This window comes from Copidosoma floridanum, unplaced genomic scaffold, assembly GCF_036245765.1.
Source record: "Copidosoma floridanum isolate Cflo_tuat_1 unplaced genomic scaffold, Cflo_Japanese_pri ptg000006l, whole genome shotgun sequence".
In the NCBI taxonomy this organism is placed as follows: domain Eukaryota; kingdom Metazoa; phylum Arthropoda; class Insecta; order Hymenoptera; family Encyrtidae; genus Copidosoma; species Copidosoma floridanum.
The window spans coordinates 26,216,808-26,234,558 of record NW_028321883.1 but is presented as its reverse complement, the minus strand read 5'-3'; the positions used below and the strand labels follow the sequence as shown (position 1 = coordinate 26,234,558).

The following is a 17,751-nucleotide window of genomic DNA, read 5'->3' as shown; positions in this document are numbered from 1 at the left end:
GTAAGTGATAGCTGCTGTAAAGCTCCTCGTCGAAATACCCCCTCAAACTGCTCAACGAAGCGTCAATTCCAAACGACTGAAGTATAAATACGGACAACAGGGCCGTATTACCTTTTTTAGGGTAATTAAATACAAGAGAGCCCTCCTCCTTTGTGTCTGGGGCTCCGGAGCCACTGTAGTGCGTCTCGAGAAGACTCTTGGCTTTTATACAGTCACGCTCGGTTTATTGGAATTCGAGTTGGACGCTGGTTTATGATTTTGTCGGACGCTCCGGGAAAATTTTGCCTCGACCACGGAAACTTCTTGCCTAAAGTAGCGTCTCTACGTTACGTGTTTCAGGATAGCTACGGACGCTTATATTGTGTACTTTCCACGTGAGTTGTTTTATCATAGCTCGACTAACACCAAATTTCGTCGTCAGACCTCGTTTATTGCTTTTCGTCCGAGATTGCACCGCACGAAATAAGTACATTTGTACCACTGGATACTCATTTAACTTTGCTCAATTCGCAAATGCAAACAAATATCCGACAAGGCAACGATGCACACAACTGGTATCAACATCAAGAGAAAACGGTAGCCCTTGACGAAATGGTCACGGAGTCTTTTGGACCGGGAAAAGGGGAGGCTCGATAAAAGCCAAGGTAATTACAAATAACAAGGGCTCAATTTTCCACGTGTCCTCGGGAAGCGGGAGGCTCCGCGTCGTGTTTTCTTTCCCATCTCTCCTTCTCCTGGAGAGTAAAAAATCGAGGTCTATGCTCCTGACAAAGGGAGGGTCCTGGCTACGGTGTCTTGTATAGGTTCACTCGTACGTAGACAACGAAAAGAAGAAAGTTCGCTCGGCTAAAAATTTCGAGGCCCGACCGAGAATGACAATTTTACGGACAGCTGCCAAAGTTTTTTCAGAGGATTGTTTATTTTTCTGCTCTGGCTGTTCTTTGATGATTAAAGTTTTATAACGTTAATAGTTTAGTTAGAATATAGCGTTGTATTTGATGGTACATCGGTGGAATAAAATATATGTCGTTTAATAAAATAAGTCAAGTGATCAAAATAAAAAACGCTTTCGTGTACAACTGGTGTGGAATAAACGACTATACGTATAAACATCAATTTCGTGGGTATTTTTTAACAAACAGGTAATTAAAATTTGTTTTGAAAATAGAAAACTTGGAAAATTTGTCGGTCTCCCGTACTATGCTTCCGTCAAATAAATTCATCAGCCATGAATAGTTTTCCCAAAAATTAATTTTGGGTCGGCAAAATAGCACATTATCCGTCAGTGAAAAACCGCCTGCTGTGAAAAAAGGGCTGGTATCATCATTTCGCTCTTCCACAGATAAAAGCTTTTACCAGTGGCATCGGGCCACGCCGTATATTTTCCGCGAAACAGGTAAACACATGGGGTACAGCGCCTCCACGCAGTGCCTACAGCGAAGTTCTTCCGAAAAGTTAAAGCGCCCACCCTTTGCCGTTTCTTTTCGCGACGCCTGAAACTGTTTCCTCCACCTCCGGTTCTTTTACTTTTCTCGTTTTCTACTTCCCCCACGCCCCCTTTTTCCTGACCACTTTCACTTCCACCCCTCTTTCTTGCGTCAGCAACTTCTCCGGTCTTTTCTTCGCTCGTCACTCGCGAGTGTATACCCTTTCCCTACGTCCATCTTTCTCGTTCTCTCCAAGGCTTCTTGCGTTGACCCCCTTTTTTCTCTTCGAGCGCCTCGGGACGACTCGAAAGGAGGAAATTGCACGGCCACTTTACACAGAGCCAAGGCGTTTTCGCTAATAGAGATGTAGAACGTCCTCCTCCGCGTATAATACGTGCTCGTACATCCAAGGCGGAAGGAAAGTCGAGAACTGGCACGGAAGTTGGACGCACTTGGAGAGGGACAGGGAGAAAAAGTGCTGCCTTGTAGGGTTGGCCCCTCGAAACTTTTGCGTGCATTCTGTGTGTGTTGTTGCTATTTGCTCTTGTTTATCGGGGGTAGCCATTGAAAAACTTTGAATTCGACTAGGACTTCCGACTGTAAGGGGTACGTGTACTCGAATCAGTCGTATTTATTTTTTTTCTTTTTTCCAATATATTATTAGCTCGATTTTCTACGGAGCAACTGATTCTCCACCCGAGAAAAAAAACAAATAGTTTATCCAGTTGCAAGTGTTTATTACGTTACAATTATATCTCTGGAAATACTGACTGCTTATTACAATGATTGGGGGTACAAGTTTTAGGAGTATCTTTTTTTACGGACCCCAAAACAAGTCATTACATCGTGAAATAGAACACGATGATGTATGATATACTGTGATGCAATTTATGCTTAACAGTTAGAAAATTTCAATAATAAAAAGGATAATTAATTGAAATTTTTCTTTGAGTAACAAAAACATTTCCATACGTTTGTCTATCTGCAGAGATAACGTGTCCAACGCCTGAGACGCCCATAAACGGGGAGCTGATGGACAACCAACAGCAGCAGTGGTCGAGGCGCAAGGACCAGACGCACCGGGTGGGCTCGTTGGTGCGCTTCTCGTGCCTGACCGGACACCAGCTCGTTGGCCCCGCCTCAGCCATCTGCACCGAAAACGGCACGTGGTCGCACCAGCCGCCAATATGTAAGTCCCCCTTTGCTGTACTCTATAGTGTCTATATATAGCGTGTATGTGTACGTGTGTGTGGCGAATTGGCTCGCGATTGATTGGTCATTGTCCATCCTCGTGGATGGAATAAAAGAGCACTTGATTGGAAATTTCCTCGGATCATTGGGTACAGCGTGGAAAGCCAAAAAAAAAACTGATACAATGGATAGTGGTTACTGTATATGTTTTTTCCTTCGTTGCAAACTTCAATGTTTCCAATAACAAGCAGAAAATTCATTGTACGTTTCGAGAATCAGTGAGAGTTTCACGATAAGCTGGACATCCCCCACAGGTATATTTACAGACCGCAGCTCACGGTACATTCGCACGACTTTTCCCGCAGTACAAAACTTCCAAAACTAGAGGTTCTGGACCACCTTCGATCCATTTCCTTTCATCAAATGCTGGCTACGGTCCAAAACAGAAAAATAATATCTCTTGCAACCACATAGTCAAAGAGAATCGAAAAACAATGTAAACTATACCTGGTATTTACATAGTTTTCGGGATCATTGCAATCTCACTTTTTTGTTGGTCCCTCAACGACAGACGCGGATGTCAGTTTGTCCTTTTCAAGCATAGGTAGGTAAGCAAGATAGAAATAGGCTATTTCGATGGAAGATAGGATGACTAGACAACAAAAGAGGGAAAAGAAGCGCGAAAGCAATATCCGGCCACCCACACCCCAAATCACTCCTTCCCCATACGTTGACCCTCCGAGGCTCTTCTGTCCCAAGCACGTGTGCCACTGGCCCCGTCCCTCCCTCGAGTTAGCAGATAAAGTTAACCGGTGCAATCGCAGCTCATACATCATTCCGTCGCCGTGTACGTCTGTCCATCTCCTTTTTTCTTCTCCTTGGCACCCTCGGCTACGCAGGTACTAATTGCTCCGACGCAGGAATTGCCTTTCCAGATGAGAAAAGTCATTTGCTCGAGTAAACGCAATTTCGATTCGGGAATCGTTTGATCGCGCTGCAGCGAAAAGGGAAGGGCCTAAGGTGGGTCTCTGATGTGGAGTCCATTAAACCTTGGCTACTGCATGAGTCTGCTTTTTCCGTACCTCACGATGAGAGTCCGTGTTTGAAATCGAGAAGTTAGCTGCGATACGTTTCAGTAGCTAATTATTTAGATGGAAGCAAAGCAAACTGTTTTTACCATTATTATTATCATTAATATTATTATTATTATTATTATTATTATTATTATTATTATTATTATTATTATTGGGAAAGTTTAATCAACTGCGTAATTATAGTTGTATGGATATTTGAGGAGTGAGTGGATGCTGTTTAATTACTCATCAGCACGTCTTGCACAACAAAACCTTAAAATCGTTGTAAAGAATTCCATGAAGGTATAGTCCCCCTCATTGGGATGTTGTCTTTTTATTTGTCCGCAGGTGACGTGAGGTGCCCCTATCCGGGCGACCCGATCCACGGGCGCATAGCGCCACTGAAGTTCTGGTACAAATCGGGCGACACTATACAGGTGAGCTGCTCGCCGGGCTACGTGACGCCGCTCGAGCCAGTGCGGAAACCAACTTGTCAAGAAAACGGCCAGTGGAGCGATCCACCCCCGCCGTGTCGGTCCTACAGGGACGTGTGATGATGGCCATATGGTGGGGATATTATTTTTCGTATTGATGATTCGGAGGATATGCCATAGGGAAACACATCAAAAAAACTTTAAATTGAAATCACGAGGAGATAATAATGCCAGGATGATCAAACGGTGGAGAGGATAGGAGTAGGATCAATGAAAAAAGTGTGAACGTTCGAGGAAAGGCGAAGGAGAGAGGGTGTCCACGAGACGTGACCTGTTTGTTTGCAACTGCTGCAGCCACCACAGCACTGGAGAAAAATACACAGTCAACTTCACGGGAGTTCCTGCCAAAAAAACGATGACTGTCGTTTCTTTTTTTTCACACTCATGCACGTGCATATACCTTCTCTGTTTCCATTTCAAAAATACATTTTTTTATACCTTTTGGTTTTCACGCAGGAATATGTTTTTGTTTTATTTTATCTTTTATCCGTTTTGACACTAAATGCAAATGAGAGAGGAATAGTGGATAGAGCTAGCTCGCATAGTTCGTGTACAAACATTTTTGGTCACGAAGTGCTGCTGCTGCTACGCAGATGCAAATGTGCTAATGCTACTGGTCAATATAAAAATGCACTCGTCTGAAAAGTGAAAGGCACAAATTTGTGTATTGGTATAAAAAAATATGAGTGCACATCTATGGGTAAGAAAAATAAAAAAATCATTGTAAGGATGAAAAGATGTCGAGAGCGAGGGGAGTCCTTTTTTCTGTTTGGGATTGCGAATTTTTTTAAATTGGCATAAATAGAAGGTAACCGACCAACCGAGTATAGTTGTTTTTGAGTCAAACTAATGCCCAAGTATGAGCATGAAAACTTGTTTGTCTCTGTCTCTCGTCTCTTTATTCTAATTCAAAAGTAAAATATTTCCATCCGACTATGTTGTCACTATTGCTCAACCGCGTGCTATTGGAGCTTTTTGAAAAAAAATACGAGCAGGTGGTAAGTACAGGTGAGGATTTGTACATGAATAAGTATATAAACTAATTTCTAGACTTGCCAGCCAACCCAAAAAAGAAATCTATTTACATCAGGTACACTATTTTCTGGCCATATTTTTTTTATCTTGCATGCAAGTAAAAATGTTATTCATTTAATATTTATTACTGTTGCACTTATTACTCATAGTAGCTAAAAATTAAAGCAGCAATACCTATGGAGAGAAAAAATATGTTGCAATAAGTTGGTGTCAATTTTTTCATCAAAAACTTGTTTTTTCACATTTTTTCTGAACGTGCTTGAAACCAAAGATCAAATCATTATTTCTTATCATGTTGTGATCGTTATTCTGTCAAGATCCAATCTTATATTGCTGTTCAAAACAAAAAAAATTGAGTCTACAGATTAATCGCTGGCTTGATACCAGACTAGATTCACGCTCGCGAGCGTCTGACCAAACGCTGATCTCTACTACTTGATTCTCGTCTCCTTTCCTACCCATACTTCCAGATCTTTTTTGAGGACCGATTTTGTTTACCACTATCAGATGGGCATTACAAGCAAAAGTCAAAAAGTGGAGGTACCAAAAAAGTTGTCGGACACGTTTGTCACCATTAAAACTCGCTCATCGACAGACCCCCGGTCCTCTCCTCCAATCCACGTCGTACAAACCGACGACAAGCCACTAGACGTGTGGAGCGAGAGAAAAGGTCGGGCAGTCCAGCAGATGGTGGAGAGAGATATGAATATGGGGTGGACTCCCCCCAACCCCAAGGCCAACGGAGCAGTGGTGGTGACGGTGTGGCGGTGCGCAAAGTGTAAATATTAATTCCCGGTTCACGCGCCCTTTCTGTCTTTCCCTTCCCTCGCGGCTTCTAACCCTCACAACCGCGAAAATGCATATGTTTTCATGTGTGCACATAGGTGAGGTTCGCTCCAAGCAATACGAGAGAGGGGCATATGTATTTACTTGCATAATAACGATGGCTAGCACTGGTGGGTGCGAAACAACGGTGGGGTGAACTCGCATACTGTTAGCTTAAACAAAGAGAGAAAAAGAGAGAGAGACAAATCAATAGTAGTTAAGTCAACTCGCAACTGATTTTAGTATTTTATTATTATTATTATTATTATTATTAATTTAATTTTAGTTTACCCAATAACACACATCCAATAACTCCGTGGCTTATGGAACACGTTTATAGGTTTATAATTTTGTTCAAGATTAAATATGAAAAATTCACCTATCCTCCAAATCAAACAGTAAATAGTATGCAACATATCTTCTACAAAAATGGAAATTGCGTCTTGTACCAATTTTAATAAATTAATAAAAGTTGGAAAATAATTGAACATTTGATGACATTAATTTTACTACAAAATCCATGCACTTAAAAATTAGCATTAAGTTTTTGTTTGAAAAATTTCTGGCGCTTTACTTTACTTCAATCTTGGGTGCTATACTCTTACATCATTATAACCATGGAAAATATATATAAAAAAAAAAACTAGATAAAAATTTAGAATATTTCTTTGATTCATGACCTAAAAGCCAATGGTTTGATCATTTAGCGTTCAAGTGTGCAAGCTGTATTTTAACTAGTGCAAGTTTTAATTGATAAAAAAATATTTTAAAATATTATTCTCAATACATATGTAAAACAATAAAAAAAATTAAAAAGTGATGTTTATTCTTTAAAACAAGCATTTATCTCATTGAATCCCCAACTTTTCCTTTTAAAGTTGTATTACTTTACTCTCAAACTACACGTACCACTTGCATAATTAAGCACTACTCGAAGAAAAAACTAATCACTGGAAATAAAGTTTTAAAATTCACGAGCTATTTCTTAATGGCTTAAAAAAACTACAAAAAGAGATTCACTGAACAAGATGGGGCTCACATTCTGCTCACATTGTCCAAAGGGAGAAAGAATATACGAAACAAAACGTCACACGAATAAATAAATTGAAAACGAGTCGAAGCGGAAATTGTATAAGAGACACCTTCCAGTTCATGAATTTTAATCCTCTGCATCAGAATCCATCCACACGTAAGTCACAATCCGACAAATGTATTTACTCCACGAATTTCATCAATGTCTCCAAATTCTGGCTATTACATTTCTGCTGACGAGTGACGCTCCTTTTTTCTGCAAATGCCCACATTTTGTGGCTTCTTTACTTTTCTACTTTATAGCTGATTTTTTTTCGTACTGTGTGTAGGACTTTGTCTAGGTATATTATATTTGATACACGTTATCGTGATTTGTTTTAATAGTGCAAAATTTCCCCTCGCTTTTGTGGAACAGTTACTGTATTTATTAGTTGATCCAATCCATTGCACTCATTTATTTCCATTTAATCATTCAATAAAAAAACATCTTCAAAAAAATCATGAATTTGCAAAAATAAAAAAAAGAGGAAAGAGGTGTATGTTTTTCAAAAGTCCTCGACAGTATACATGCATGATGTAACCGAGACAAATAATATTCATTTTTCATGCTCTTGCAACTACCATGGCGTGTATCTATCAAAGTTAAAGTGCACGGATCCAATCTGCCTCTAGACGTACAACACCTGAAAGTCTTTCCTTACTCTTTTTCTCCTCGAAATTTCATAAGCATCCAAAAAATGATTTCGAGGGAAGGGTATCGAAAAATACGATGGGAAAAAGCGTGATTTCACGTGCCGTAGGCTACGCTTCGAAGCACAAGTTTGGCGACAGCAACACCAGAAGCAGCAGAGAAGGAGAAGGGGAGGATGAGCACCGGAGGAAGCCCGAGGCTCATTTCCCATATCACGGATGGATGGGCGCCCGAGTGAGCTCGACTCCCCGGCAATTTTTCAACGGCGCGTCTTAAATTTGTGGCATTAAGGTACACTTTCCTCTGCCCTATCATGGCTTTATTCAGGCGTATCGTGACTTTGATACTAGACCAATAATTAATTCTGTCTTCCTTTTCATTATTTTTTTTGGTTGAAAAATTGACGATCAATTAGAGTTGACTTACATTTAATTGCATGATAAAATCAACAAATTACAAATGTCTGTATAAACACATAAAAATTACTACTGTTAAACTTTACTTTTTAAACAACTTTTTGAAATTACTAGTACTTATACGTTTCATTCCGCAAAAGAGTTTCTGAGTAGGCGTAGGTGAAATATCACAAAAAAACTTTTTTTAAAGTAAAATTCTTACGTTTTATGTCAAACAAACGGTTCACTTTGAGATAAATTTACGTATACTTTGATCCGCGGAAAATTTCACAAGTACAACAACTACCTGCTTTTTCAAACGTGAAAATGTACTCAAAATAATGGGAGGAAAGTTCTAAGGTTTCTGTGGGACGGGCAGCTGTGAAAATGTTGCAAAAAAACTCGGTATGCTCGACCTACTTTCTCGCACCAAGGTTTTAACGATTTTCGCGAGAGTATTGCTCGCGAGATTGCTTGTACTTCTCCCATATTGCATGGAGTGTCTCTTAATAACTAGCAATCATTTTTTTCAATTTTTTTTTTATTGTTTTAATATTACCAATGTCCAAAAAAGCGTGCAATCATACATGATTTTGAAACGGCACAAAAAATATAATATAAAATCCTGCCTCTTCATATTATCTTCTTTCTCCCTCAACCCCCATCTACAGACCAAAAAACGTTAATAAATCTCAAACATGCTCTTTTCCCTCCGCAACATCGGCCAGCCACGCATCAGCTTAACCACGAAATATTCAGCGGATCCTTCACTTACTAGATCTAATGGTGAATATAAACCATCCACTCAAACTAATATAAAAAAAAAGTATCACCAGCTCCCGTCTCGATTCAACTCGCTAACTCTACGTAAACCCTCGCGTTAAACTTCCATCGTGACGCGGCTCTCTGCACTAGTCTAAGATTAAATTACGAGTGGCCGAAAGCTCCAGTGCATCGTTGGGGCGCGAGACAATAATTTTCTCGATAACTTTTCCCGACAGGCCATTCCGGTAACTTCAAGCTCAGCTTTGAAAAACAAGCGACTCGCTCGATTAGGCCACGTGAGAGAAAATACATTTTAATCAATCCTTTATTTTGCTCCTCGCGAGAGTTTTTAAGCGGTAGCAAAGCGCCGAAAAGGATTACGGGAAAAAAAGTCTGGCTAAGCTCCAAAGCAAAAAAAAAAGAGTTGCTCCAACAATTTCGAAATTAATATTTCCGTTTCATCGTTGCTGCTTTCATCCAACTATTTTTTGCACGTACAAATGAGCAAACATAAATTTTATTGTGCACCAGTTAAATTGAATCAAGAGCATAATCCTCTGCTTTGCGAGGAAGAGCTACATAATGAAGAGTAGAGGGGCGGGAGGGGGTGGTGACATAGATTTGCAAATTACATATAACTCGCCGGCAGATTGATGGTATGCTCCCAACTGTCGCCAAATTGCAAAGGTATTACTGCTTCGGAAGAGAGACGGGCTTAAAATTTCATGAGAAAATTACATTACACATTTTGTACTTGCTTGCTGAGGTACTAAACTCAAAGCTCCATCTCGTCTATTATACAACGAAAACGCCATTTTACTATTTTACCGTGATGTCAAGTCCTCTCTGATTGTAAAATTTAATTAACGTCAATGGTTCAACAGTTTCAAAATGACTAACTCAGCTGTCTGTTTTTTAGTAGTTTCTTATGATATTTAACGATGCGAATATACTGTGTCACTGAATTTTTATTTTTTCAACACGACAAACAACGAAAATGTTTACAATGAACTCCTTCAATCAGTAAATACTGAATGGAGGGGTAATTTTTTGTTTAAAAATGCGATAGTCTCGTTGATATAAGAAAAGCATAGATGAACGGAGTCTCTGTGATAGACTTTGAGCAAGAAAAATTTTAATTCAGGATTTCCTAGTCTTGTTCGAAAATATTTGAAATCCCGTTTCAATATTCACCGTCTTTACAATTTTGCTAAATCTCAGCTCGTCTTGAGAAATTCCATTGTCTCAAAAACCTTTTCGAGATTGGTCGGATTTTCTAGATTCCTCTCAAAAACGTTATCTAGATAACCGAGATTTATAAATGTTTCAGGAAAATTTCTTAAAAGTTATTACGAGTAAATTCCAATATTTTCCAAAATCAAAACTTTTTAATTCATTAAAACTGTTTGTGAATGTTACTGATTATCATCTTAATAAAAGTTAAGTCAAGTAATTTGCAGTGATGTCTCTTTTGCAAGTATAAACGGGTATACGTACCTACTTTCGGACAAAATTACCTAATTGATGGATAAAGATACACGTATTGCACGTCCACAAAAGAGATGCAAGGATTAGAGAAACGTGTGAGCTTTTGCAGGATCAAAATCAACGTTGGTACATACAAACTATACGAAACTCGATGCGTACTAAAATGGAGGGAGGGAGGGTGGGCTTACCGTTACGAGACTCTTGTCTCTGAGTAATTGCTTTGGAAATGAGAGTTGGAATAGCATTTGCGTGCGAGATTTCTGTTTTAATTGAGTTTGGGTGTTGACGCTTGTTTTCGTTTAATTTTAATGCATTGAAGAGAAGATGATTAAATGAAGAAGGACAAGGTGAGATGATGTTATGTAAAATAATCTACGAATAAACGTGATCTCGCCGGGACGGAGTGCAGGTGAAATTAACGCGAGGATCAAAGTGGAACACCACGACGAGTATAGTAAATTGTTTGAGTTCGATAAACATGTGATTTTTTTAATGTATCATCAACTACTTCAGCTGGAAGGAGGATAAAAGCGTGTATTGTCCAAATATTGTGGTGGATGTCGTGGGTGAAACAGTATACAGGAAAACCTTTTTATAACTAAAAGTATAAAGTGCAGCTCTGAAAATTTTCAATTTCTCTGTGCTTTAGTGGGGATGTTACTTGCCGCTCGTAGTGGAAAGTTTCGGAAACTATTTCACACGTGATTTCGGTGATACTTGAAACTTTTGCTTTCTGTACTCTACAGAAAAAATATTTTCAAAAACAACTCGAAACTTGGGGCAAAGTAACAACCATTCCCATAGTTGGACTCTAGAAAACAAAAATATAAAACATCGGGCCGTTATTATTATGGTTTTTTTTTTTAATTCTTAATAACAATTAAAAAAAAAAAAATAGGAACACCCCGAACCGTCCGAGGTATTTCACCAAACTATGTGGTATTTGTTTTTTTGTCATTTTTATCATTATCGTCCCAGAGTTCTTGAATATAGTTCTCACGATTTGTATATCCAGGATTCACAGTATGTGGATTGAACGCAATGACCCAATTCCGCCATTATGTGCCTCTCCTTCTACTATTCATCCCAAATGGACAGACGTTCGTCGTGGATTTCAAATTGATGCACGAAAAATATTTTCCCATGACCAATCGTATATATTATTACGTACTTTCATCTGAAGCAATCACAATCGACAGATCGTCCGTGGCCACAAGGGACACCCAACCATGGACTAACGATTACCTGTATGATATAAGTACTTAAACATATTGTCCATGTAGGCGTACTTTAGAATATTATATTCGGGAGTCGTTTAAACGATCCTGGATCTCATTGGATGACGTGAGCAAACTTTGTTGATCGGTTGTGTAAATATGGAAGGAATGGTGGGTACGCGTCACCTTCATAGAAACGTCATTATACAGATTGCAAAGATAATCAAGAAAGTCTATCGATCCACGTTGAATAATGAAGGAGCTACGTTGTACGAGAAGACAATTAATTGGACGCTAACGAATATAAATCGTACCGTGTCGAATCTGTCCATGGTATTACATTGCATCCAGTATATACTCTCGCAGGCTGATATTTCAATAAATCCGTCCTGCTGCGCACTCTTATGATTATACACAATCAGAGTGTCAGCCATAGTAAACTTTGTCAACGTGCGTATAGTGACAACATTGACCATTTCATTGATTCATGCTCCCGTCAGAGCACCAAATCAGATTACAATTTTTTTTTCTTTCCTATACATTCAGCGGCCCGGTCTGATGTAAAACTTTCGCCAGCGATAAAAACTGTACGTCCCACAAGCCGTTTGAGACTCGAATTTCCTTCCCCGCCCTTTTGTAACAAGTGCTGCACGCACAGGAGGCTATATAAAGGGCGTGGTCGTAAAATTTTGCCGTAAAAGTGCGCTGTAATATACCTATCCATTATGTGCGCACTCGGTTTTGTTTTTTTCTGAATAAGCTGTGCGTTCCTATGGTAAATAGAAAATCAGCTTTAGCCCAACGTTCTGTATTTTTGTTTATTTACTGAATTCTCGAGTAAATAAGAAAAACAGGAATCGCAAAAATTTACGCGGTCAACTAGTCCCCGTTATTCATCTCAATTGTCTCAAATGCAGCGTAGTGATGCCACAAATCACTCGAGAGACCTGCTGGCAGTCTATTTGTCCAAAGTCCGTGAGAAGACGAGTGCACAGCTATAGTGGAGTAGTGAGGAACCGTATAATTACTCGCACTTACCCCTTCTCGTTTGTCGCTACTACAACTTGGTGACTGGAAATTTTCTGGGGAATGATTAATTGTTCGTGCCATCTGCTATTCGAGAAAACGTAAAAATATACCTGGGATATTTTAGATTCTTTCATGAGGAAGAATATAATGATTATCTTGATTCTTTCTCTTTCGAGATGCCAATAATACTACTAACGACGAGACCTTTACTCGCTATGTCCCACATTTATGTTCAACTACTGTAACATGTACTGAAAGATTTGCTCGATAGTAAAAAATCAATCCCTTTTATTCGTTTTATTTTTAAATAACAAATTATGTAACAACTTCACAAATGTAACTTACTGATGATATGATCGTAATCATAACTACTAATACAGCTTTAGACCGATAAATTGATTATGGCCAAGCTCCATTGTACACTCGATAATTCGTGCACTACCACAATAATGGGAAAACAACTTGAAGCTCGTCTAGCCATCAATCCTCTCTCCCACACACGCATACCCTTGGCTCACGGACTCAGTTTTCCCAAGAAACTGCACCAGCAGCGCTTGAGAGCACCTGTTCGTTTCCACCCGAGACTGTTACTACCCCCGATACTCTGCACTTTGCAACAAATTTAAAGTAGGTACACCTACCTATAGACAGCCTCGCTATTATAGTGGGTGCGAGGGTTACCCGCTTCACGGGCAGCAGCGCTTCAAAAACAGGAGGGAAGCTGCTGCCTTTGCCGGCAGTCGCTCATTAATTTCCAATGAATTAAGTTGGCCGCGAAATCGCGCGGTGCAACAATGCCGGAGGGAAACTTTGTGATCCAAGCGCAGGAGAAAGACCCGCGGGAGCTTATACGGTATATAGCTTCGCCTCGCCTCGCTGAGCGGGAAATGAGGGGAGAATTGTAAGTTGGATTGCAAGAACGCGTACCGAGAAATTTCGCAGAGGAGTGACTTGCTTTTCTCTTCCTAAGAGGTGGATTCATAATATTTAACTCTTGTGTACTTTATCTTGTGACCAGTAAGTGTGGAGTTTTTTTTTTTTTTTTTTTGTGTGTGTAAGTGAAACAAAATTAATCGTGGGAATTTATTAAAATATTTGTACGTTTGGTTAAACATACAATCAAAGTTGGTCTCTAGCTCGGGACTCTCGTAGCTACGCGTAAAAAATCTCATCGAGAAAACAAAAAAAGAGCAAAGCAGTGGCCAATCAATCTTACGGGGGCGTGAAAAAAGGGGGGAGAGCAAAGTAGTTTGCGCCCCTCTGAAAAATTACAAGTCGTTTTATCACATTTTCAAGCAGGGAGGGGACTTGTTTGCTGTCTCCGTGTTCTCCCCCGAGAACGTCCCGGTAAAGGAATCACTTCTGAGCGCGAAAGGACGCGCTAAGCCCGGAAAGAAAAAGATTTAAAACTCCATACCTCTACTCCCGTAACCCCTTTAGTTTTAATGCTGAATAATTTCTTTTTGGCTTCTAGTACTTACAATCTTTTTCTTCAAATCCCACTTAAAAAAATGCTTTCCTTGTTGTGCTGATTATTGTGCAAATTACAGCAAACCTGAAATGATCAAAAAAACCGATAAACAACAAAAAAATGCAGAACTTGGTTTTAGCTCGATGTAGGTAGAATTACTGTTGGTATTTTTTAAAATACAAAAAAAGAATCGAATAATTAAACAAAAGTTATATATTTTTTAGAGCCGCAACATTTAAATTCTAGGAAATTAAAATTATTAAACGCTTTTAAAACGCACAGTACACCTACGTGAGGCAAGTCTCAGGTTGCAACAGTTGGTTGCAGTATTGCATTGGGTTTAAAACATTTTCAAATAAATTTTACCAAAGTACAGTACAATAAGACTCTACAAAGACGTGCATCCCTCCTTTTCAGACATCCTAATTCGATAGGATTTCCGTTTCCTCCGTTCTCCCATGAAGTATGTACATAAAATATGTGCACTTTTTCTCACAGACGCATGATCATATGTACGTATGTAATGCAATATGTGTCGTTGGAATAGATTTTCGCGAGACGAGTTGTAAAAGGATCTGCAGCTTTTACTTTTTGATGGACTTTTTACGTGCCGGATTTCGCACGTAAATCAACAAAAATACGCTGCCACGTTAAATTAAATTGAATTTTAAGATCAAAAACAAATACAAATACCAAAAAAAATAATCATTTTTCCTCCTTCCTAATATTGTATTCATGGAAAATTACTTTTACCTCAAAAAGGTATGCTTCGCTGAGTCCTTGAAAGTGGAACGTAACTTTTGAAAAATACAGTAAATAGATGAAAGAAATCCGCTCATATGAGAGTAAATTTGTGATCATTTACAGTAGCAAACAAAAGAAAAAAAAAAACAATGGAAAACATGAGTGTGACTGCGTATAATTTTCGCAGTATCTGTTTTCTTTCATCCCGTTTCCGATTTTTTTTACTGCGCACTCACAAAAAAAGTACCTGGGCACATTGTACAGTTTTTCTTCATCCCGGAAATTCTATTTTCCTCGCACGATCGCAACCCACAGCTTTTTCTGCGCTATTATTCATTCCCTCCCCCCATTTTCACCACCAACGCCAGCAGCTTCTCACCGAATAAATGCAGGAGGTTTGGATTATGCGTGAACTTTTGTACAAGAAAAATTGGCCCTCCCGTGTCTTAACGCTTTGCTTTGAATATTGTTTTGTGACCTTTCCCCTCTCTCCAGCTCAGCTCACGTTGTTACTATTATTTTTTATTTAATTGCACTCCACTAAAGTTAACTTGATTCAAAGGGCACATCTATATAAAAATTCAATTTTTAAATCAAATGCACTCGGATTTTGTAGCTCAAACGTCATCGTTTGAAAAATATTACCAATCCAAAATTGTTGGTATACGTACTAATAACAATGTTGCTAAGAGATTTAGAAATGCAAAATTATTAAAAAACGTTTATTTGAATCACAGTATATAATAATTAAATATAATTACCAACGTATGGATGGAACATCACACTTCAATAACAGGAAAATATCCTGGAATGGCTAAGGAATGCAAGAGCTTGTCCTCTGCGCACGTGCTCAATCAGGAGCAGTAAGAGACGGGGAAAAAATAAAAAACGCAAAGGAGAGAAAACACAGAAACCCCTTGAAGAAATTTTTTCCTTCTACTCCTGTTTTCCTTACGTGCATTACTAGGAGGGATGGAAAATAACGATCGAAGCCACCGAGGACTGGACCGACTCTCAAAATTTACGTCGTTTACGACTCTTCTCGTGAGTAAGAGAAAAAAAAAACACAAGAGAAACAAGAGTAATTTATCATTCGCCTGTTTTTATTTTTACGTCACGCCGAGTCTTGGAGGGATGGTGAAAAGTAATGCGCGAGAAGCTGCGACGCCTCCGAGAGAATAAAAACGAGGCACTTAGCTAAATGGCCGCCGGTGCTTTTATTCCGGTGGAATACAATAGCAAAACGCGTAACTTCTTGTTATGATTTTTTTTTCATCCAATGATTATACCCTGTAAAATATAGGATTTTTCTTGCTCGACTAAAAAAATTTGATTATGGGTTCTGACGTTATTTCGCCCAGCACTAAACGCGTAGTATTAAAGACGTTAACTTTTTCGGGATTGAATTAAAATACTCGTATTTCAAATGCGCAAAAAAAAACAGTTCTTATGAGGTAGTAGAACAATTTTTTCTATGTTGACTCATTGTGGAGTATTGAAACGACGAGTATTTGTAGGGGATGAAAAGTACCCGACCTTAAACAGTATAAGTAGAAATGCAGTGTTATTTGCAATTTGCTGCCACTAAACAAGTGGCCTACGTAGACGTACAATTGTACCACGCAGCGAAATACAGACAAGAGCTGAGAGAGGGAGCTTTGATGTTTTGCCCCCAAAGGGAATATAGTCCCCTCTTGTACACCCTCTGGTGTCGCGATCCATAATTCATCTGGAGAAACGTCAGCGTCCAAGGACACAAGAAGCGAAGACAAGGGTTAAAGTGCAGGTGGCACGTGTACGTACCGCAAATCGCAGATTATCTTACCCCGTGAAGAAACGACTCGACACGTTGTAAAGTGGGGGCACAAAAAGTTTTCCAGCGTTTGTTTTCAGAACAAGCAGTGGTGGATTTATGGAAGTGTTCTCTTACCCCGAAATTCAAACGAGCATTAATAATGTCACTGAAGCCACGGTGGAGGGAGTAGTTACTGTTTTATCACATCATATACGTAAGTACATAATGTAAAATACATCACAATTCTGTTGAAACATGTTTTTTTTCATCCCTTCCCGAAGCGATGTGAAGCAAACACTTTGCAGACCCTCGATGGTGGTCTCGGAATCTAAAATCAGGGACAGACGCGATGGTAAGGGTAGCCCCCATTGGGTTCTCGAAGAGGGGGCAGATTGGGAGCTAGAAAAAAAAGGCGATTACTATGACAGTTTTTCGTGGGGTCAAAGGTTGGAAGGACATTTTGGGCGCAAAAGTGGCCCTTGGACTCGTCGGCTATGGTGTTTTGGGTAATAAATTGAGGCTTTTCAATCACTGGACAAAAAAGTAAACAAACAGTTTTAGCTTGTGCATGGAATGGAATCGTGTTGTATTTTAAAGTAATGTACCTACGCAAAAAATGCACTTTTCCAGACACGCATTTATAATTAATCCTAAAAAGAGAGCTCAAACTCGAAGCTGTAATTGAGTTAAAAAATGAGCTAGTCCAGCTCGTAGACAATGAGAGCATTTTCTTTCCTTTCAGCCGTTGATTTCACTGTCCGTTTACGTAAAAAACAAGGCGGTGAAAAAAATCCAAGCAATTGTTGAAAAAGAAACCTCTGCTGTGCTTTCTTCGTAGCACCGACTATAATAGACGGAGCTCGACTCTTTTGTACGCGATACAATGACTTGGAAAGTAGACTTTACTCGGAGATTTCAAAGAAAAGTGGATTAAAAATGAATACACCAATGTTGAGATAAACACGCATTGTTTTCGAAATAATTCAATGGTACAGGAATATCTGAACAAGATTTACACCCAACGAACTCAAAAATAAAGACAAATACATGTTTCCAATATTTTCTTCAGTGTCAAATAG

At 39.2% G+C, this 17,751-nt stretch overlaps 1 protein-coding gene across 1 annotated transcript in view; it reads left to right on the top strand.

The window, feature by feature from the left end:
* The window catches only part of LOC106647148 (locomotion-related protein Hikaru genki-like), a 37,125-nt gene extending 31,249 nt beyond the window's left edge, over positions 1-5,876 (top strand). The window contains exons 8-9 of the mRNA XM_089598833.1: positions 2,416-2,616; positions 4,040-5,876. Coding sequence (XP_089454959.1) covers positions 2,416-2,616; positions 4,040-4,245 — 407 coding nt within the window. The 3' untranslated portion in view covers positions 4,246-5,876. The remainder of the gene's footprint in view (positions 1-2,415; positions 2,617-4,039) is intronic.
* Positions 5,877-17,751: the final 11,875 nt, after the last annotated feature.